Source organism: Podarcis melisellensis (genome assembly GCF_964234715.1).
Source record: "Podarcis melisellensis genome assembly, chromosome: 4".
Classification (NCBI taxonomy): Eukaryota; Metazoa; Chordata; class Lepidosauria; order Squamata; family Lacertidae; genus Podarcis; species Podarcis melisellensis.
Window position 1 is genome coordinate 49,609,371 of NC_138531.1, and position 16,492 is coordinate 49,625,862.

A 16,492-nucleotide genomic window follows, 5' to 3' on the forward strand; every position below is an offset into this window, starting at 1 on the left:
TGAGGGAGGGCCTCCACCAGGCCAAATTTGGCTTACAGGTCTGACATTCCCCATGGCTATGCTTACTCAAGTTGTACGCATAACTACGAAAACCATGGCTATTTTAAAGTAGAAATTTGCCATATTGAGCAGGGAAATGAGCATACAGAATGTAGGACTTTAGAAACATCCACTAATTCTGTCTGACTTAACTGATAATGGGATTTATATCTTCATGTAAGCCTCTGCCTTGTGGTTCAAGTATGGTGTACACTGTATTAAGGAAGAAAACAATTCTTGGAAAATAGGTAAGTTTATGAACTTTAATAAAAACTAAACATAGTCCTGATGGTCCAAAAAGGGAAAAAACTGGATTTTGAACTTTAATAAATAATCAGTAGCAGTATACATATTGAAAAATACTAAAACCATTGAACAGCATGTAATATGAGTCCCTTTTTAAATAAAATAGTTCTATTATACATCTTTGCAGACCAGAGACAGACTTCGAATTCTCTGGAATTTAAAAGGATGAACGGGGGGAAAGTACTACAACAAACAGTTAACACTTGTGCTTTTATGGGATAAAATATACGTGTTTTTCTTTCTTCCTTTGTTAATTTATCTAAATTATTTTAAAATATGCAATTTGTATACAAATTGAGACTTTTACGCTGTAGAAAATATTGTGACTGTTCCAATTGTCATAATGAAAATACTCAGTAGAATGTTTTGGTCCGAATTGTTGAGTAACTAAGGCCTCAAGCAACATTATTTTCTGCATATACAAAATGAAGGGGGAAATCCTGGCTTGTACAGTTAAGGGTGAGCACTCTGGAATGGTTGATCCAAAGCAATCTTAACTCTCCAAACCAATCATTGGCTACCAGATTTGACCGGCAATTTTAGAGGACACCAAAGATGCTACACTGCTTGTGCTTCTTATAATACCCTCAACAATTTATTTTTTTTAAGCCTTATAAGACAAGGCCTGCCATAACTGGCTTGGCTAGTGACCCTTCTTTTTAATCAGCATTACCCAGAAGTCTAGATGGTACTGCTTATTAAATAAATAATAATAGGAAAAGGTACTGTTCTCCAGTTACTGACTCCATGAGATTAGGTTCAGAAGCAGGGGACTGGACAGTCGCAGAGTAACCACCATATATACCCGGCACTTCAGGTTCCAACCCATTAGATACAGAATAACATCGTTTCGAAACTGTACAGTATGAAAAGTTAATTGATTATGCTGGATAACAGGACAACCTGCTTTCTTATAACAGAATAAATATCAGATATCCAGCAACAGCCATTCTTAGCAAGATCAGACATAACATGAAGGACACTTTGTTCAATGTTCTGCTAATTCTTCTTAGCACACTGCAAACAAGCATCTAAAGTTAGCTCCCATTTCCTTTAGTCCTGTTTGCATTCTATTTTTTTTTTAAATGAAACCAATCATGTAACATAAAACTTACTTAAGACAAAATCAGTATCAAGGCGCATTTTCTTTGGCTCAGTTAGTCCATAAAATAGTTAACAGCTCCTTTCTTTGAGGACACTCTCCTTCCTGAGATATTGGTACATGTGCAAAATAAAGAGGGAGGAGCGGAGATGAATTTTGAAACCTTCTTCCCATAATCGTGCAAATCTGTTCAGAAAATGCAGCTCAAATGCAACAACAACAAAAAATCAGCAACAAAAAATCCACAAAGACCAGGATCCAGAGAAATATGTGCAACTGGGATTCCCCACCCCTACTTCATTTTCAAGCACAGCAGCCTCCTTCTTGGTAGTGGGTCATAAATAGGCTCTCTGGAACACAGTCAAAGTCTTTTAGAAAACAATCATTTTAATTTACTTGTTTCCGGAAATTCAGTGTTCTTTAAACCTACAAGAGAACGAAGGATATCAGCAGTCAAGAAACAAGAGTTGATACTTCTTGATATATAGTAATTACTACCTTCAAAGTAGGAAGCCCCACCACCACCTTAATTGCGTTCTAAGTGACATCTCACAACAGCTCAGGGCAAGGAACAGCTGTTTTAATTATATATAATTATCTATCATGGTCTTTAAGGTAAAGGTAAAGGGACCCCTGACCATTAGGTCCAGTCAAGACCGACTCTGGGGTTGCGGCGCTCATCTCACTTTATTGGCTGAGGGAGCCGCTGTACAGCTTCCGGGTCATGTGGCCAGCATGACTTAGCCGCTTCTGGCGAACCAGAGCAGCGTATGGAAACGCCGTTTACCATCCCGCTGGAGTGGTACCTATTTATCTACTTGCACTTTGACGTGCTTTCGAACTGCTAGGTTGGCAGGAGCAGGGATTGAACAACGGGAGCTCACCCCGTCGCGGGGATTTGAACTGCCAACCTTCTGATCGGCAAGCCCTAGGCTCTGTGGTTTAACTCACAGTACTACCTGCGTCCCATCATGGTCTTTATTCATATTTAATATATAGATTCATAAATAAAATCAATAAAATAAAATCAATAATCAATAAGTAAAACAGCTAAGACATTTCTATGTCCATTCCTGGCCGCTAAAAGCTTATCTAACCAAAAAGTGGTGTACAATAACTTTTGGAAAAGGTACTGTTATCACACTGGCTTAGGGCTAGTGTAAGGGAAAGCCCTTCCCGTTGTTCTTCAATACTGAGTGGCTACGTATACTGCAAGTCATCTAGAGCCCAAGCTCCTTACTAGCATAATTGGTTATTTAGCACCCTGAAATGGAATGAAACAGAAACTTTGTGCAGTAGAGTATTGGTTTTTTAAACTCCTTATTGTCCAGGCCTATCAAGAATCAGTATAGTGTGCCTCAGACCAGCTGCATAATCAGACATGGACACAGTCCAGTTCCACTTTAATTTCACACATTTGTAATTTTCGTAACATCAGTGGTAGGATAGTATAAGGTGTATGCATAAAAAGAGATTGATGTGCGCTGAAGGAGATGTTTGCTGCAGCAACTCCTGCTGGCAAAAGGCATTCTAAAAACTGAAAGAAGACCGTGAGTATCTAGACCTTTTCTAGACCACAGCCTAGGAAGCAAAGAATTTGCAATTTAAAAAAGGGCAACAAATAACATGAAAACAAGTATCAGAGATATTTGGACTCATCTGCTCTTGCAACAACTAAAAGATTTTTTAAATAAATAAATAAAACATTTTCAAACAATTACTTGAGAAGCTGATAAATAGTACAGAAATCCAAACAGAGAAAATAAAAGAAAATTGCCACGTTGTTGTTGAATGGAAAGATATGTCAGCTAAATATAATGTAAACAGAATGTACTGGCACACAGGAAGTTAAGCCAAAACTTACAGGGTGCGATCCAGACTACATCGAAGTTCATTTCGTATAAGGCGGAGCAAGAACTGTATAGATAAAATAAAATAAAAACAGTGTCAAGAGCAAAAATGGCGCCTGACAGGAATTTTTCATGTAAATAAAGATGGTGTCTTAAAATGAGGGACTGGGCAGCATTCAGGCAAAAGTGAGGGCAGACTGGAGGGAATGAATTCTCCTAGGACGCTGACAAAAGACCATGGCAGCTTATATCATAATAATTTTTAAAGTCTTTAAGGTGCCACAATACTCTTTTGTTGTTCTTGCTACAACAAACTAACGTGGTTACTTCTCTGTAGGCCAGGTACCCGAAGCAAAGAAATGAAAGGAGGTACTTGGGTTACCTGGATAAAAGTGCTGTTTATGTACTAGTGGCTGATTCCCATCTTCTAGTGTAAAGGGGCCAGGATGCACAATGGACCTATTTTTTTCATATGGGGAACTTGGCAAACAAAAGGTCTTTGGAGGGCCCTAATTTAAACAACTGCCCCCTTTTAAGCACTGGACATACAAATTAATTCACTGGTCACCAAAAGCCCATTATAGCCCCTGTATAATGCACGACATATTAATCTGCTAGCCAAATATGCAGTATAATGAACCATGCACAGTACAGTGGTACCTTGGGTTACAAACACCTCAGGTTACAAACACTTCTGGTTACAGACTCCGCTAACCTGAAAGTAGTACCTTGGGTTAAGAACTTTGCACCAGGATGAGAACAGAAATCGTGCGCCGGCAGCACAGCAGCAGCGGGAGGCCCCGTTAGCTAAAGTCGTACCTCAGGTTAAGAACGGTTTCAGGTTAAGAACGGACCTCCAGAACGAATTAAGTTCGTAACCAGAGGTACCACTGTATTATGTCTGAGACCAAGTGTAAATGTAAGTTCAGAGAAGCAAAAACTGTAGCCGCAAATTGCTGAAGAGCCCAGTAGAGGGAGCGCAAGCCTATTGGGAAACAGATTGGTGTGCTAACTGGGTTGTCCTTACACTATTCTGAAAGGGTATCACCATCATTTCCTTAAGTAACCAGGTTTATCTCTCTGATATAATGGAACTGTGAGGGAGAGACTCGGTCCTTTGGGGGGGGGGCAGGGCACAGTGGTATGCATACCCCTAAACATTTTGTGAAGCAAAGTTTGCCCTCATTGAGGGGCAGTATTTCAATATGAGTAGGAAAATGAGATTACCCCTAAACATTTTTTAAAGAAAAATAGCACTGGAGAGACCCTAGAGTAGAGTGGGTAAATGACTACTAGAGATAACAGATATCAGATAACAGATAACAGACAACTATCTGACTTTTAGAAGATATCTGAAGGCAGCCCTATTTAGGGAAGCTTTTAATTGTATTTTAATATTTTGCTGGAAGTCGCCCAGAGTGGTTGGGAAACCCAGCCAGATGGGTGGGGTATAAATTATTATTATTATTATTATTATTATTATTATTATTATTATTATTATTATTCACAAGAGCTTTGTGTGCATGTAATTTAAGAACACTTCTGCAGCAAAACACCCGCTGAGCTGACTGCAGCTGTCCCTGTTGCCATCTTTGTTACGCCAGAGAGGGTTTTGCTTAGAGATTAGCACTCTGGGAGATTGTACACAGTGCTGAAGCTGGAAAGGTCAAGGACTTGGTTCAGCAGCATGCTAGATGCCCATGAGAAACAGTTTTAAAAAGAGGAACAGAAAGAAAAATGAATCTCTTTCTGATGCCACCTGCTTAGCAGAGCCTACAAGGGCGGCCCTGGAATTTGCAGTGCCATTCCCCTCTCCTTCCAGGAGCAATTGAGAAGGGAAAGGATTTATTTTTCTCTCAACAAACTTTTAAACTAAGTTTAATGATGGCAGGCACACTGAGGTCCTGCACTGTTGAATTTGGCTTAGCCACTCTTGACTAAACAGTGTGTCTGCTGCCACACAACGTTTAAAACAGTAGCAAAGGGCCCCTCCCCTTCCCCTTCCAACACCATCTGATAAGTTGTGGGATGGGTGTGTTGAGAAAAAGTGGGGCAATCAGGGGAATGAGGTGAAAGCAGATTGCAGATGTGGAGGGACCAGGGTAACTGGCTATTCAGGCCTCTTCGGAGCAAATTGCCCTAGGCTCCTTGAAACCTAGCAATGCAATGGTCCTTGGTGGTTCAATCTCAGCACTAAATTAATTTGATGTGCACAAGTACACAAATCGTCTGCATCTTCTGCAATAATTCTCAAATTACAAACAATGTTCTCGAGACAAACAGAAGGAGTATTATGCAGAGCAAAGTCAAAATGAGAAAGTGTTTTTTTAAAAAGCAACAACAACAATAACATTTTGCCACCCTCCAAAAAGGACTGTCCTCTCAGTAATATTTCAGAAGATGGAGCTACAAACAGAGATGAAAAGGTTCATCAACTCAGGGTGTGTGTGTGTGTGTTGGGGGGGGGGAATTATTGAAACCCTTATGTATAAATGAGGCTTGATTTTACAAATTGGATTCAATGTATTAACTCTTGAAGGAACCATTTTAGTATCTCCAATTCCCTACTGCTTCCTTAAATGAAATGTGAAGACACAAAAAAACTACCAAAACATACTTGCAGCTCCTACCCCTGCCTTATAAAGGTTCTATCTTTGATAGTTTCTACTATAACCAATATTACTGTGGTAACCTCATGCTTTCATGGGGAGGTGGTGGTTAAATATGAATAATTCTTATGTGCCAACAATTGCATATTTCAGCTACGTATAAGATTTCATAAAACTTATTGAATTAATCCTCAAAGACAAAGTTTACATTGAAAGAGGGTTTTCCAATTAGGAATAGTTGCAGAGAACTTAAACGATTCTCTCAAAGGAAATTATTATATATATATTTTTGGCCCTAGCAAGGTTGGATGTTAGCATAACTACTGATTTCACACTTACAGCAGCAAAAATAAAATAAAATATATGTATATCCCTTAATGCTGTCTGTGTAGGAGGCTTAGAGAAGTTCTAACAGTAATTACTTCAATCAGCTTGAAATGTGAATAAAAAACCTATGTTGGCTGGACAACTCATTTATATTCAAGTGCCTCTTTCCCACTTTCACTTTTGCATTAACAGTAGCCAGACATTTATATATTTATAGCATGAGAGATGCTCAAAAACAATTCAAACCTCACAAGTGGAGACCAAAGCTCCCATTCTCTTCATGTCTTTTTTAAAATGAGGTCCATCTCCCTCCCCATGGAGCTGAGAAAATTAGAACAAGTTACCTTAACATCATCACATTTATTTTAGGAAAGTTAAGGACGAAATTTGATGATGTAGACTACATCATAAAAAGCACTATAAAAGAGTGATATACTGTGTAAGTTGCGCTCCTGCTTGGAAATATAAATCAAGCCATTTGGGAAAATGAGACATTAAAAGTATTAAATAGAACTCTACACAGCTAGATTCTGACTCAACATCAGGAAGAACTTTCTGATGTTATGAGTTGTTCGACAGTGCAATGGACTCCCTCAGAAGGTGGTGACTCTCCTCCCTTGTAGATTTTTTAGGCAAAGGTTGGATGGCCACCTGTCATGGATGGTTTAGTTGAGATTCATGCATTCCAACTCTACAATTTGATGATTCTATGAAATCAATGCAGTCAACGCATTAAACTGAACTCCTTTTAACAAAGGAGCCTACAGGACACAGAAATATGGTACTATTCCATACTTTGACTTACTAGCAAGGCACAAGCATCTGCTATCATCAGCATATAAAACACATTGTTCCAACCAGAAGGAGAGAGGAGACCAGCTAACAAAGGTCCCAGAGCAGCACCTAAAACACAGGACACACAGGTTAAAGCAGTACAGTGCAAGAAGCAGCACATCTGACAGGCTGCATAATATTTTATACGTTCCTGAGATTTCAACATCGATAACATATTCGGAAGTGGCTTCTAGGTATGTCGCCACTGCTTCATAAAACCACAAATATTCCTCTTGAAATGGGATAGGACAAAGGGCTCATCCACACTTACTTTTGCTCTGCATTTCTAGACAGAGGTCTGGACTTTCCAGGTCTGACCCCTTTTTTGGGGGGGGGCTCTGTTTTTCCTGCGAAAGCCGGTTATTTACCGCTGAATCGAAGCAAATGGTCATCCGTGGAAAACCGGATTTGCCATTTGCTCTGATTAAATGGTAAAGATGGGTTTTTCTGGGGAAAGCAACAAAGCGGGGGGGGGGGGGGGAACGCTCTGAGATGTTCCAGGAAAGTGCTTGGATTTCCATTGAAAAATAACTGAGGGGTAATGGGCACAGATTTCCAGGTCTGCAGCTACAATTAGAGTCATTCTACAACTAGACCCATCAACTGAACTTTTGTTCTTAAGGCAGATATTTTGGGAGCGAAAGCTTACCTACTGAACCTGTTCCATCAATGATAGCTGTAACAGTGGAGAGTGCTTTTGCATTTCCCTTGAGACTTTTATGGGTACCCTTTAAAAACAAAATGTTCAAACCTTAATAATTTTAGCACAGATAATAGCAATATTAACAATCATTTCTCATTTATACAGTTCCGCTTTTTTGAGCTCCTAGGACAAAGAGGTGGAATATAAATGAAATAAATAGTCTTTGTTTCACAAAGCTGAATGGGTGGATCTGGGGGTGCTCAACCTATATCAATCAAAACTAGACATTACAACAGTTTCTCTTAAATGCTTTTGCATTTGGGCCATTTCTGATGTTCCTCTATCTTGTAGTCCCACTACCACCACAGAGCAGCAAGCCAAAATTCTTACACACAGCTGTGTTGAGTAACTGTAGACTGGGGTACTTTTCCAATACTGGGAAACACTGGCCTGCGAGCACTCCAGTTGGAGAACAGCCTTTACCAAAGGTGTCATGGGCTTTGAAGACACTCGAACTCAGGACGCAAGGGAGAAACGTGCTAAGAGGAAGGCATGCTTGGAAAATCCACACCGTGATCAACTCCTACCCAGAAACCAGTGTCCCCACTGTGGAAGGACGTGCGGATCCAGAATTGGCCTCCACAGTCACCTATGGACTCATTGTTAAAACCGTGTTTATGGAAGACAATCTTACTCGGCTACGAGTGATCGCCAAAGAAAGAAGACTTTTCCAATATTTAAATTAAAGGATAAATAAAACATCTTTTCTGAACTCCTCCTTAAAACCATATACTGGAACTTGCATTAGGTCAAGACAGGAGCCTTTCCTAGCTTCCTTCTCAAATTGTATCTATTGGATTATACAGATACTGGATACACCACCATAAACCTAGTTGTAGATTAGTGAGGATCTTCTTCGAGGGGCCATTCAACCCACACACTTCAAGGCTAATGGAGAGAGGAAGCCAAGCTGGTATATGGATTCTGTCCTTCTCTAGAACATTGTGCCTCTTACTTTCATGTGTCCCTGTTCTTATTAAAATGAAAATGACTAATATATATTATGAGAACTAACCTGAACATTTAAGACAGATACATACTCACCAAGTCAGCTGAGACAGCTGTTGTGATCAACGCATAAGGGCCATTTACAAGAGCTCCACTGATGAGCAGCATAACTTGAAATGAGATTAAACACAACAACCAGATTTTCAGAATTTGTGCTCGCTCTAACAATACATGGAGGGTGAAAGATCTATTAATCAATGCACATTTATTTCAAACAGACGAGTTAGGAAATTATAAACAGTGGAAGCTCTGTTTTCCAAACTACCTTATAAGGTAAAAAAAAAGGTCACCCAGTAATAAATAGCCAGTTGATTGTTCTTGGTGTATATTTGAAATGAAAGCATGGGAGAAGTTACGTAACAGAGGGGACTGGCATTCTTATCCTCATTTGATTTATTGGTAAAACTGAACTGACAAGCAGACATTCAACTTAACACAGCCTTGGAAATTAAGGATGAGAAGGCATGGATAACAGAAAGAACTGGGGGCAAATAAGAGCAGAGCGTTGTGTTGTAGTCTGCATAAGACACACTGCTGCCATATCTGCCCTGCCTTGCCTTCTGCCACATTTATTTGCCGATTGCGAGGCAAACGATGGCAATCAGTCCTTGTACCTGTCTCTCCCACAGTGAGAACAAGCACAGAACTCAATAACTTGCTGCTGCTGCTTACTTTGGACCTTAGTAGAACCAGGAGGCCTCCAACGGCAAAAGAGAGGCACACAGTGAAATCCTATGTAAGTCTACCTGAGGTTAAGCCCCATTAGGTTCAGTGGGAGCACCTCACATGTACGTAAGTTGGCAAAGGATGCTATCTGCAAGCCACTTGCTGCTGAGCTGTACTCCTGAGTCTGTCAGTCCTGAGCTTCAGCAGCTAATTCCTATTTGCTACTAGTGACTATGCAACTCACAAACAGCAACACTGCAATGATCTACTTACTATATTAGACCCCTCCAAAGCAGTAATTACTATTTAGGTATACTAAGTAAAACTATGGCTGAAAATTATCTGTACTACTTATTTCCAGTTCCAGATTGTCAGTCCCAAGTAAGGAAGTAGGAAATATATTTAAATGCAGTGGGGAAGAAAGAAATGGAAGTATATTTCACCTGTCACACCGCCCCCGCCCCGGACATTCACATGATTACTATCGGTTGGCTAGAGCCCCTCTGAATATGTGTTTTGAGACTACAGTAAGGAGTTCATACACCCAAGACAACATGCGCTGAATTAAGGGAGTAGAGCTAATTCCACTATCTCCCATTAGCTTTTGCAAAAGGTAAGCTATTAGTAGAGAAGCAATTTAGGCTCCAGATCACTGATGCTGTGATTGATATTTGAGATCGTGCCTCATGAGCTACACTGCTCTCACGAGCAGATGATTCTCGATTGGGGGGAAAACCAACAACAACGAAACAGAACTGGTCTATAAATACCATTAGGAGCGACCATCTTAGACCTATGTTCAGTACTTATATTTTATAATATATTATGAAATACATTCCCAGATATATTTTTAATCATCCCAAATAGGTTAAAAAAATAACGCTAGAAAACAGAGAACTCACCTATGGTGGCCTCAAAGCCCATTTTACTGATTGCTGAAAATATGTATAGCTAAAGTAGACATAAAGCAACAGTTAGCTCAACTCATCATGAAACTTTAACTTTTCAATAACAAGATCAGTTGTCTTTGCTGGGTATCAGTTAATAAATCTGCATAATTTTGCATTTTGGGACCTACTGGCATAGACGACAGGCCTGATGAAGCGACTATAGATCTATGTAGGAAGCAAGGTGAGTTCTAGGATTTTATAATGATTTTCACATTAGTTAAGGCTAATCCTTCAAGGGGAGGAAGAAAATATTATGTTTCAGTGGGGAACAAAGTCACTTAAACAGTTACAACAGAAGAACATTAAAAACCCATCCCTCCATCGCTAAACCAGCACCAGCTAGCAGACACATCTAATTTTATCTCTGTAGTTGAGACAGCAGGCCGTACCGTGGGTGCTGCAATCAAAAGCATCATGCCACAAGTTGTAGCTCTTTTCTTCAGTCGGTCTGATATTATGCCTGCCAAAATTCCACCTGTGGAAAAAGATTAGGAGAACTGAATCTCTAAGTGAGGACATGTTTGCAACTACATTAGACACTACCCATAAAGGGCATCCTTTTGTTTTCTTAAAGAAGTGCCCTGCATATATTATGCATCAATAAAGCCGGTAGTACTATCACCAATAATTTTTACAATGTAATTGATCAAAGTGTAATAAATAAGAAGGGCTCATCTAGCCCGGCATCCTGTTCTCACAGTGGTCAACCAGGTACCCGTGGGAAACCCAAAAGCACAAATTGTCGTCGTCCTCCTCCTCCTTCTAGAACACACTCCTGTGGTCCCTCAGAAAGTGTACCAGGGACCTTAGGAAGTTTCAGATCTCCTCCTCAGGGGATGAAGAAATAAGTTTGAATTTGCAGGGGGAGATCCAACCTCGTAAGGCCCCTCTCAGCCGCTGCGCAAACCTTGACAGGCCTTGTTGTATCAAGAGGTATCAGTTTGGTCACTGAAGGAAACAGGATGCTAGAGTAGACTAATCTTTGTAGGGCTCATGTAAGGGCTCATGTATTCCCATTTTTTTTTCTACTCTGTACTCTTTCATTGAGTAACCTTTTTGTTCTGAAGGTTTCAGCTACCACTTTTATGCGGAATGCTCCCAAATCTATTTTCCCCATAGCCTCTTCAGTTTCAATCTCTACATGGCCACCGTCATTTCCCACTGGACCTCAGCACAGACATCCATGCGATAGTGACATCCAGACTAAACTACCATAATGCACTCTACCTACATGAGCCTGCCTTTTAAAGGTGCTTCAGAAATTGGTTGGAGCCCGTCACTCGAGTCTGAACTGAAAGTACTGGTGTTGACCTTTAAAGTCCCTATCAGGCAGGGTTCATCCTTGGACACTTTCAAGTGGCATTAAAAACTCACCTTTTTTCATGGCTTGTTGCAATAAATTGTGGTTTAGCTGGAGGTTTGATAATCTTGTCTAATTCTGGAAGTTGCTTTATTTAGTACTATGTTATATTTTGCTGGAGTATTGTTGGTTTTGATAAACAATGGGTTCATGTGATCAATATATTCTAAGCACTGTTAATTGTATTTTTTTGTATGTATGTTGATATAGTCTGTAAATTGCCTTGGGAAGAATGTTATTTTTGAAGGGCGGTAGATAAATTTGTTAAATTAAAACATTTCTTGCCAATGTCTGAAATGGAGCATAGCAAAGATAACACTCTTGTTTATTCCTGACTGTTAATTTCAATCAGAAGGCAAGGCTCTCTTGGTGGTCTCTGCTCAGAATGAGGAGCACAAGGGCCTGTGAATAGGCTTTTTGATTGCTCTCCCCACTGAGATGTAATTTACCTTGACAGTGTACTTGTTTTGCACACTTCTTTCATAAGGCTTTAGAGGTAGAGATCTGTGATGGGTGAAGTCAGTTTTGAGTACGATGCTACTGCTATATTAGTTATGTAGGTATTTAGATGTAAATTGGTTTAAATATTGTATTACTTTTATTGTGCTCCACCTGCTACAAAAACCATCATCTGATTAATATTCTCTCTCTCAGCTCAGCAGCTCAGTTTGTCTGACCAGTTCCCACCACCTGCTTTTCTCCATAGCTCTTGCCTCTGTGTTTAAGAATATCAAATCAATTCGGAAACATATAGATTCTGTGTGTGCAGTTTTAAAGTATCAAACACTAAGTTGCAAGCTTACCAAAGATTCCTCCAACATCAAATAGTGTGGATAGATCGCCTGCTCGTTTAGCATCAATATGTTCTGTCAGTGAAGGAAAAAAAATACAACAGGAATTGCTGAGTTTTTTTTCAGGAGCCGCAAAACTGGCTGACTGCCCCCTATATGTGGGGGGGTCTTGTGTTCATGATGGAAGAAAGGCAAGATATAAGTTTAACAAGCTGGCAGGCGGCACTAAGAATTAAGGTTACATATTATAACGCGTACAAAATAGGTATCTGTTCCAAGTTATTTTAGGGCAAACCCAGATGTGGTGTGGCAGATCCATGACTAGTGTTTTGTTTTGATAACTAGCAGCCCTATGGGGCAACTTTCAAGGCTGCAAAAATGGTGATCTGGAAATGGGTGCTTTACTCTTTCCCAGGGTAACTCACCAACTTCCAAAGCTGCTATTAGCAATTGCATGGTTGGAAGGGGAGGATCTTGCTTGATTTTGCAAGGCATCTTTGCTCTGCAGAAGCAGCATTTTGCAAAGTATAGTAATGATGCCTTGCCAAATCAAGCAGGACCGACCGCCCTCCTATTACATCAGCTGATAGGAGGACGCAATCATCATTAGCACTGGTTTTGGGTACACAAGAAGTCTCTTTGGGTGAGCGAGATACCCAGTTACCTGCTTTCATCACTGTGAAAGGGGGGGGGCTCCGTTGGGAGGAAGGCAGGATATAAATTATAATAAGAATAATATCCACCTTGATAATACTATCTTCCCTTTTGTCAGCCGTTACTTCCCACTGTAGCAGGAAGGTAAACGGCATTTCTGTGTGCTCTGGCTTCTGTCATGGTGGCCCGTTGCACCAGAAGTGGTTTAGTCATGCTGGCCACATGACCTGGAAAGCTGTCTTAGGACTAACACCAGCTCCCCTTGCCTGAAAAGCGAGATGAGCACAGCAACCTCATAGTCGCCTTTGACTGGATTTAACCGTCCAGGGGTCCTTTACCTTTTTACATTTACCTTACTTCGGAATATGTTTATCTTTATGTGGATCACATATACTGTACATGATTCTTTAAACACAGATACTTACCTACATTTGTGATGTACAATGGAAGCCAGAAAAGAAAAGTGTAGCTGACCAGTTTGGCAAATAACAGGCAGAGAGAGAATTCTACAACTCCCTACAGAGAACAGAAGATAAAATAATTTTAATTTTTTTAAAAGCATACTTTTTTATCTCCCCCCCTCCAATTTTAAAGGTACGACTTATATTCAGGTGTGGCTTATATTCAGGCCAATATTCATCATCGAGTTTCTTAGTCATTTTATACAAAAAAGAAAATTCTCAAAATGACTTAAAATGTAAACAGGGGGGGGGAAACAGGGGAAAATGACTTAAAATGTAAACAGGGGGGAAAAAACAATTAAAAGGCAAATTTAGAAAGGCATACAAAATTACTAAAATGCTCATCCAGAAATACAAAAAGCAGGAGAAATCCCACTAGAAGGTGAGCACCACAGGTTAACTCCATCAGCAAAATATTGAGTAAATAAAAATGTCTTAGCCCGTGTTTCTGTGGGGAGAGCATTCCACAGATGAGGAGCCACAACTGGAAAAGCCAATTCTTGAGTAGCTGCCCTCCACATTTCCATTAGATGAGACACACATGAGCCATTGCTGAAGACTGTGAGGCGCAGCTTGGTTCATGGTTCAGATATTGCACACAACCAGTGAGGGTAAAAGGTATATCCGATTGATGCATTGTGTTTTGTTTCCATGGCATGGCTACTATCACTGGAGAAGCTGACATAGTAGAAGTTGTTACTATTACTATTACTTTCATCTTCTGAAAAAGATAAGGGCCAAGCCTCAATCCAGATTTGAAGATGGCGACATATACTCACAGGTATTCGCAAAGCTCCAGAAAAACTTATAGCGGACTTCCTGTTTTCAGTTTCCTCACAGCCTCCATTGTTATGATTCAGTGACTTGTTGCACTTCTCATTGTCAGGGAGCAGGCAGTGCTTCTCCGGATCCTACAAAAGACCCCATCAAGTTCAATGATGGCAATAAACCAAGCCACTCATATTAATGTACTGTTAACATGAAATAATTTTGCATTTTATTAGGTTAATTGGAACCATAAACTAATATTGAAACACCAATGGCTGAAGCAATTTAAACTTACTTATGGAATCATGTTACCTGCCGCAAGACCTATTCCCATATGACATACTCAACTCGACAAAATGCCATTATGTATGGATTTCACATGGCCTTATTAGCTAGTACTTTCTTAGAAGAGGTCTTTCCTCAGGATATTAACAGAATTAGCCCCATGCCAAGAGGTGTTTTCTTAGGAAACACACTAACTGGACAATAGGACATACCAGCTCCATATGGAGGTAGGTCATTAGATTATGGGTTTTTGGTGAAGAAGTATCTAGGCAATATCTCATGTATTTGAAAGTGTAGGGTGATTAATAGGAAGACATGTAAGCACACCGCGAGCAAATCAGAATGAATGAAGGATGGATGCTCATTTTCATATAACCACCCACAAACGAATCAGAAATAAATAAATCCCAATAAAGACTGGACGCAATCTGAGCACCCCATAAGCTTTGTGCCTGCAAATCAGGATGAATGCTGAACAAACAGGCTGTTTGGAGGAGCCCTGAGTCTGTAGGAAGGAGTGGAAGACCTTGGCCAAGGATAGTTGTTACTGCTCACGTTATTATGAACTTCCTTGTCCGGGCTTTTGTGCATAGAATCTGTGTACCCTGTTCTCTGTGTGCAGAGAGCTAAATCATTATCCACATTTGGGTGGTGCTGTTAGTTTTACAATCAATAAGATATTGCATAAGCCACTGGGCAATAAATTTTGCAAAAAGAAAGATACTGCTAAACATACGTATAGCACTGCTAACTTCAAGCAAATAAATACATATTTACATGCCCTCCAACATCCTGCAGGATAGGACAGGGCCACTCTTGCATACACAAAACACCCGTTCTCATACTAATGATCTATTATTACTCCTTGCTGAAAGCTGCTGTCTACATGCTATTCAGCACACCCACATTTCTCTGCAATGCTTTCTAAACCACATGTATTCGTAAGTGTCCTCTGCTAAAACTTGAGAATTCATTGCTTAAGCACACAATGAATTTGGTTCTAATTAAATAAAATAGCTGAAACTGAAACACATTCACTGAAATTAACTGTCAGGATATGCAGTTGCACAGGGCTGGAAGGGAAGCTTATGCACATGTGCATATATACTAGCATTCTTTTAAAAATACATCTTCCAAATCTTCCCAAAGGCAGAAGGGACAAAATAGAAACACTGATTTACCAAGGGCAGATAACAGAAGGTCACATCTGTCTCTCATAAACAGGGACAGTTGGAAAATATGTGATTAAGCAAATGCTGCTTCATGCAATCATCCCCCCTCAAAGCATTAAGGTAATTTGCTTAAATATGAATTCATGCAAGCTCTGAAAAATCTAATTATGAAAGTATTTTTGATTTACCCAAGATAAGCTTGTTTTCTTAGCGCTTAATTCTGGTTTCTGAATGGTGTATCTATCTGGCCCATTCATGTAACTTTTTGAATTCTGAAAGATATTTTTATAAGAGATATTAAGAACAATCCTACTACAATCATACTTGAAGGAAAGCCTTATTAAAGTCAATGGGGCATCTAAATAAACATTAGGATTAGGCTTCAATCTTTTTTCTCTTTTATCTGCAGTGACAACTGGAAAGCTTGGTAATACATAAACTCAGATTCTTTCCCTTATACTGCACATGAGGCAAACATATTTAGCCCATTTTCAGCCTGGCCCATGTGTTGTTGTTTTTTGTTTCATGAACACTTCCCTATTTTCCACCCCAGATTTGTTTTGGGGGGAGGGGTTCACATAGGTTTATTACGGGAAAGTAGTGCTTT

General features: G+C 39.9%; 1 protein-coding gene across 4 annotated transcripts in view; it reads right to left on the bottom strand.

Moving 5' to 3' along the window:
- Positions 1-288: 288 nt before the first annotated feature.
- The window catches only part of SLC37A1 (solute carrier family 37 member 1), a 32,218-nt gene continuing 16,014 nt past the window's right edge, over positions 289-16,492 (bottom strand). For 3 of the 4 annotated variants that reach the window (XM_081907808.1, XM_081907807.1, XM_081907806.1), the window contains exons 10-20: positions 16,074-16,157; positions 14,440-14,571; positions 13,625-13,715; positions 12,558-12,620; positions 10,784-10,869; positions 10,347-10,395; positions 8,815-8,888; positions 7,717-7,795; positions 7,039-7,136; positions 3,312-3,364; positions 289-1,873 (exon numbers count right to left, since the gene is read on the bottom strand). In XM_081907808.1, the coding sequence (XP_081763934.1) occupies positions 1,858-1,873; positions 3,312-3,364; positions 7,039-7,136; positions 7,717-7,795; positions 8,815-8,888; positions 10,347-10,395; positions 10,784-10,869; positions 12,558-12,620; positions 13,625-13,715; positions 14,440-14,571; positions 16,074-16,157 (825 nt within the window). In that variant the 3' untranslated portion in view covers positions 289-1,857. The remainder of the gene's footprint in view (positions 1,874-3,311; positions 3,365-7,038; positions 7,137-7,716; positions 7,796-8,814; positions 8,889-10,346; positions 10,396-10,783; positions 10,870-12,557; positions 12,621-13,624; positions 13,716-14,439; positions 14,572-16,073; positions 16,158-16,492) is intronic. The other variant, XM_081907809.1, reaches the window with a different exon arrangement.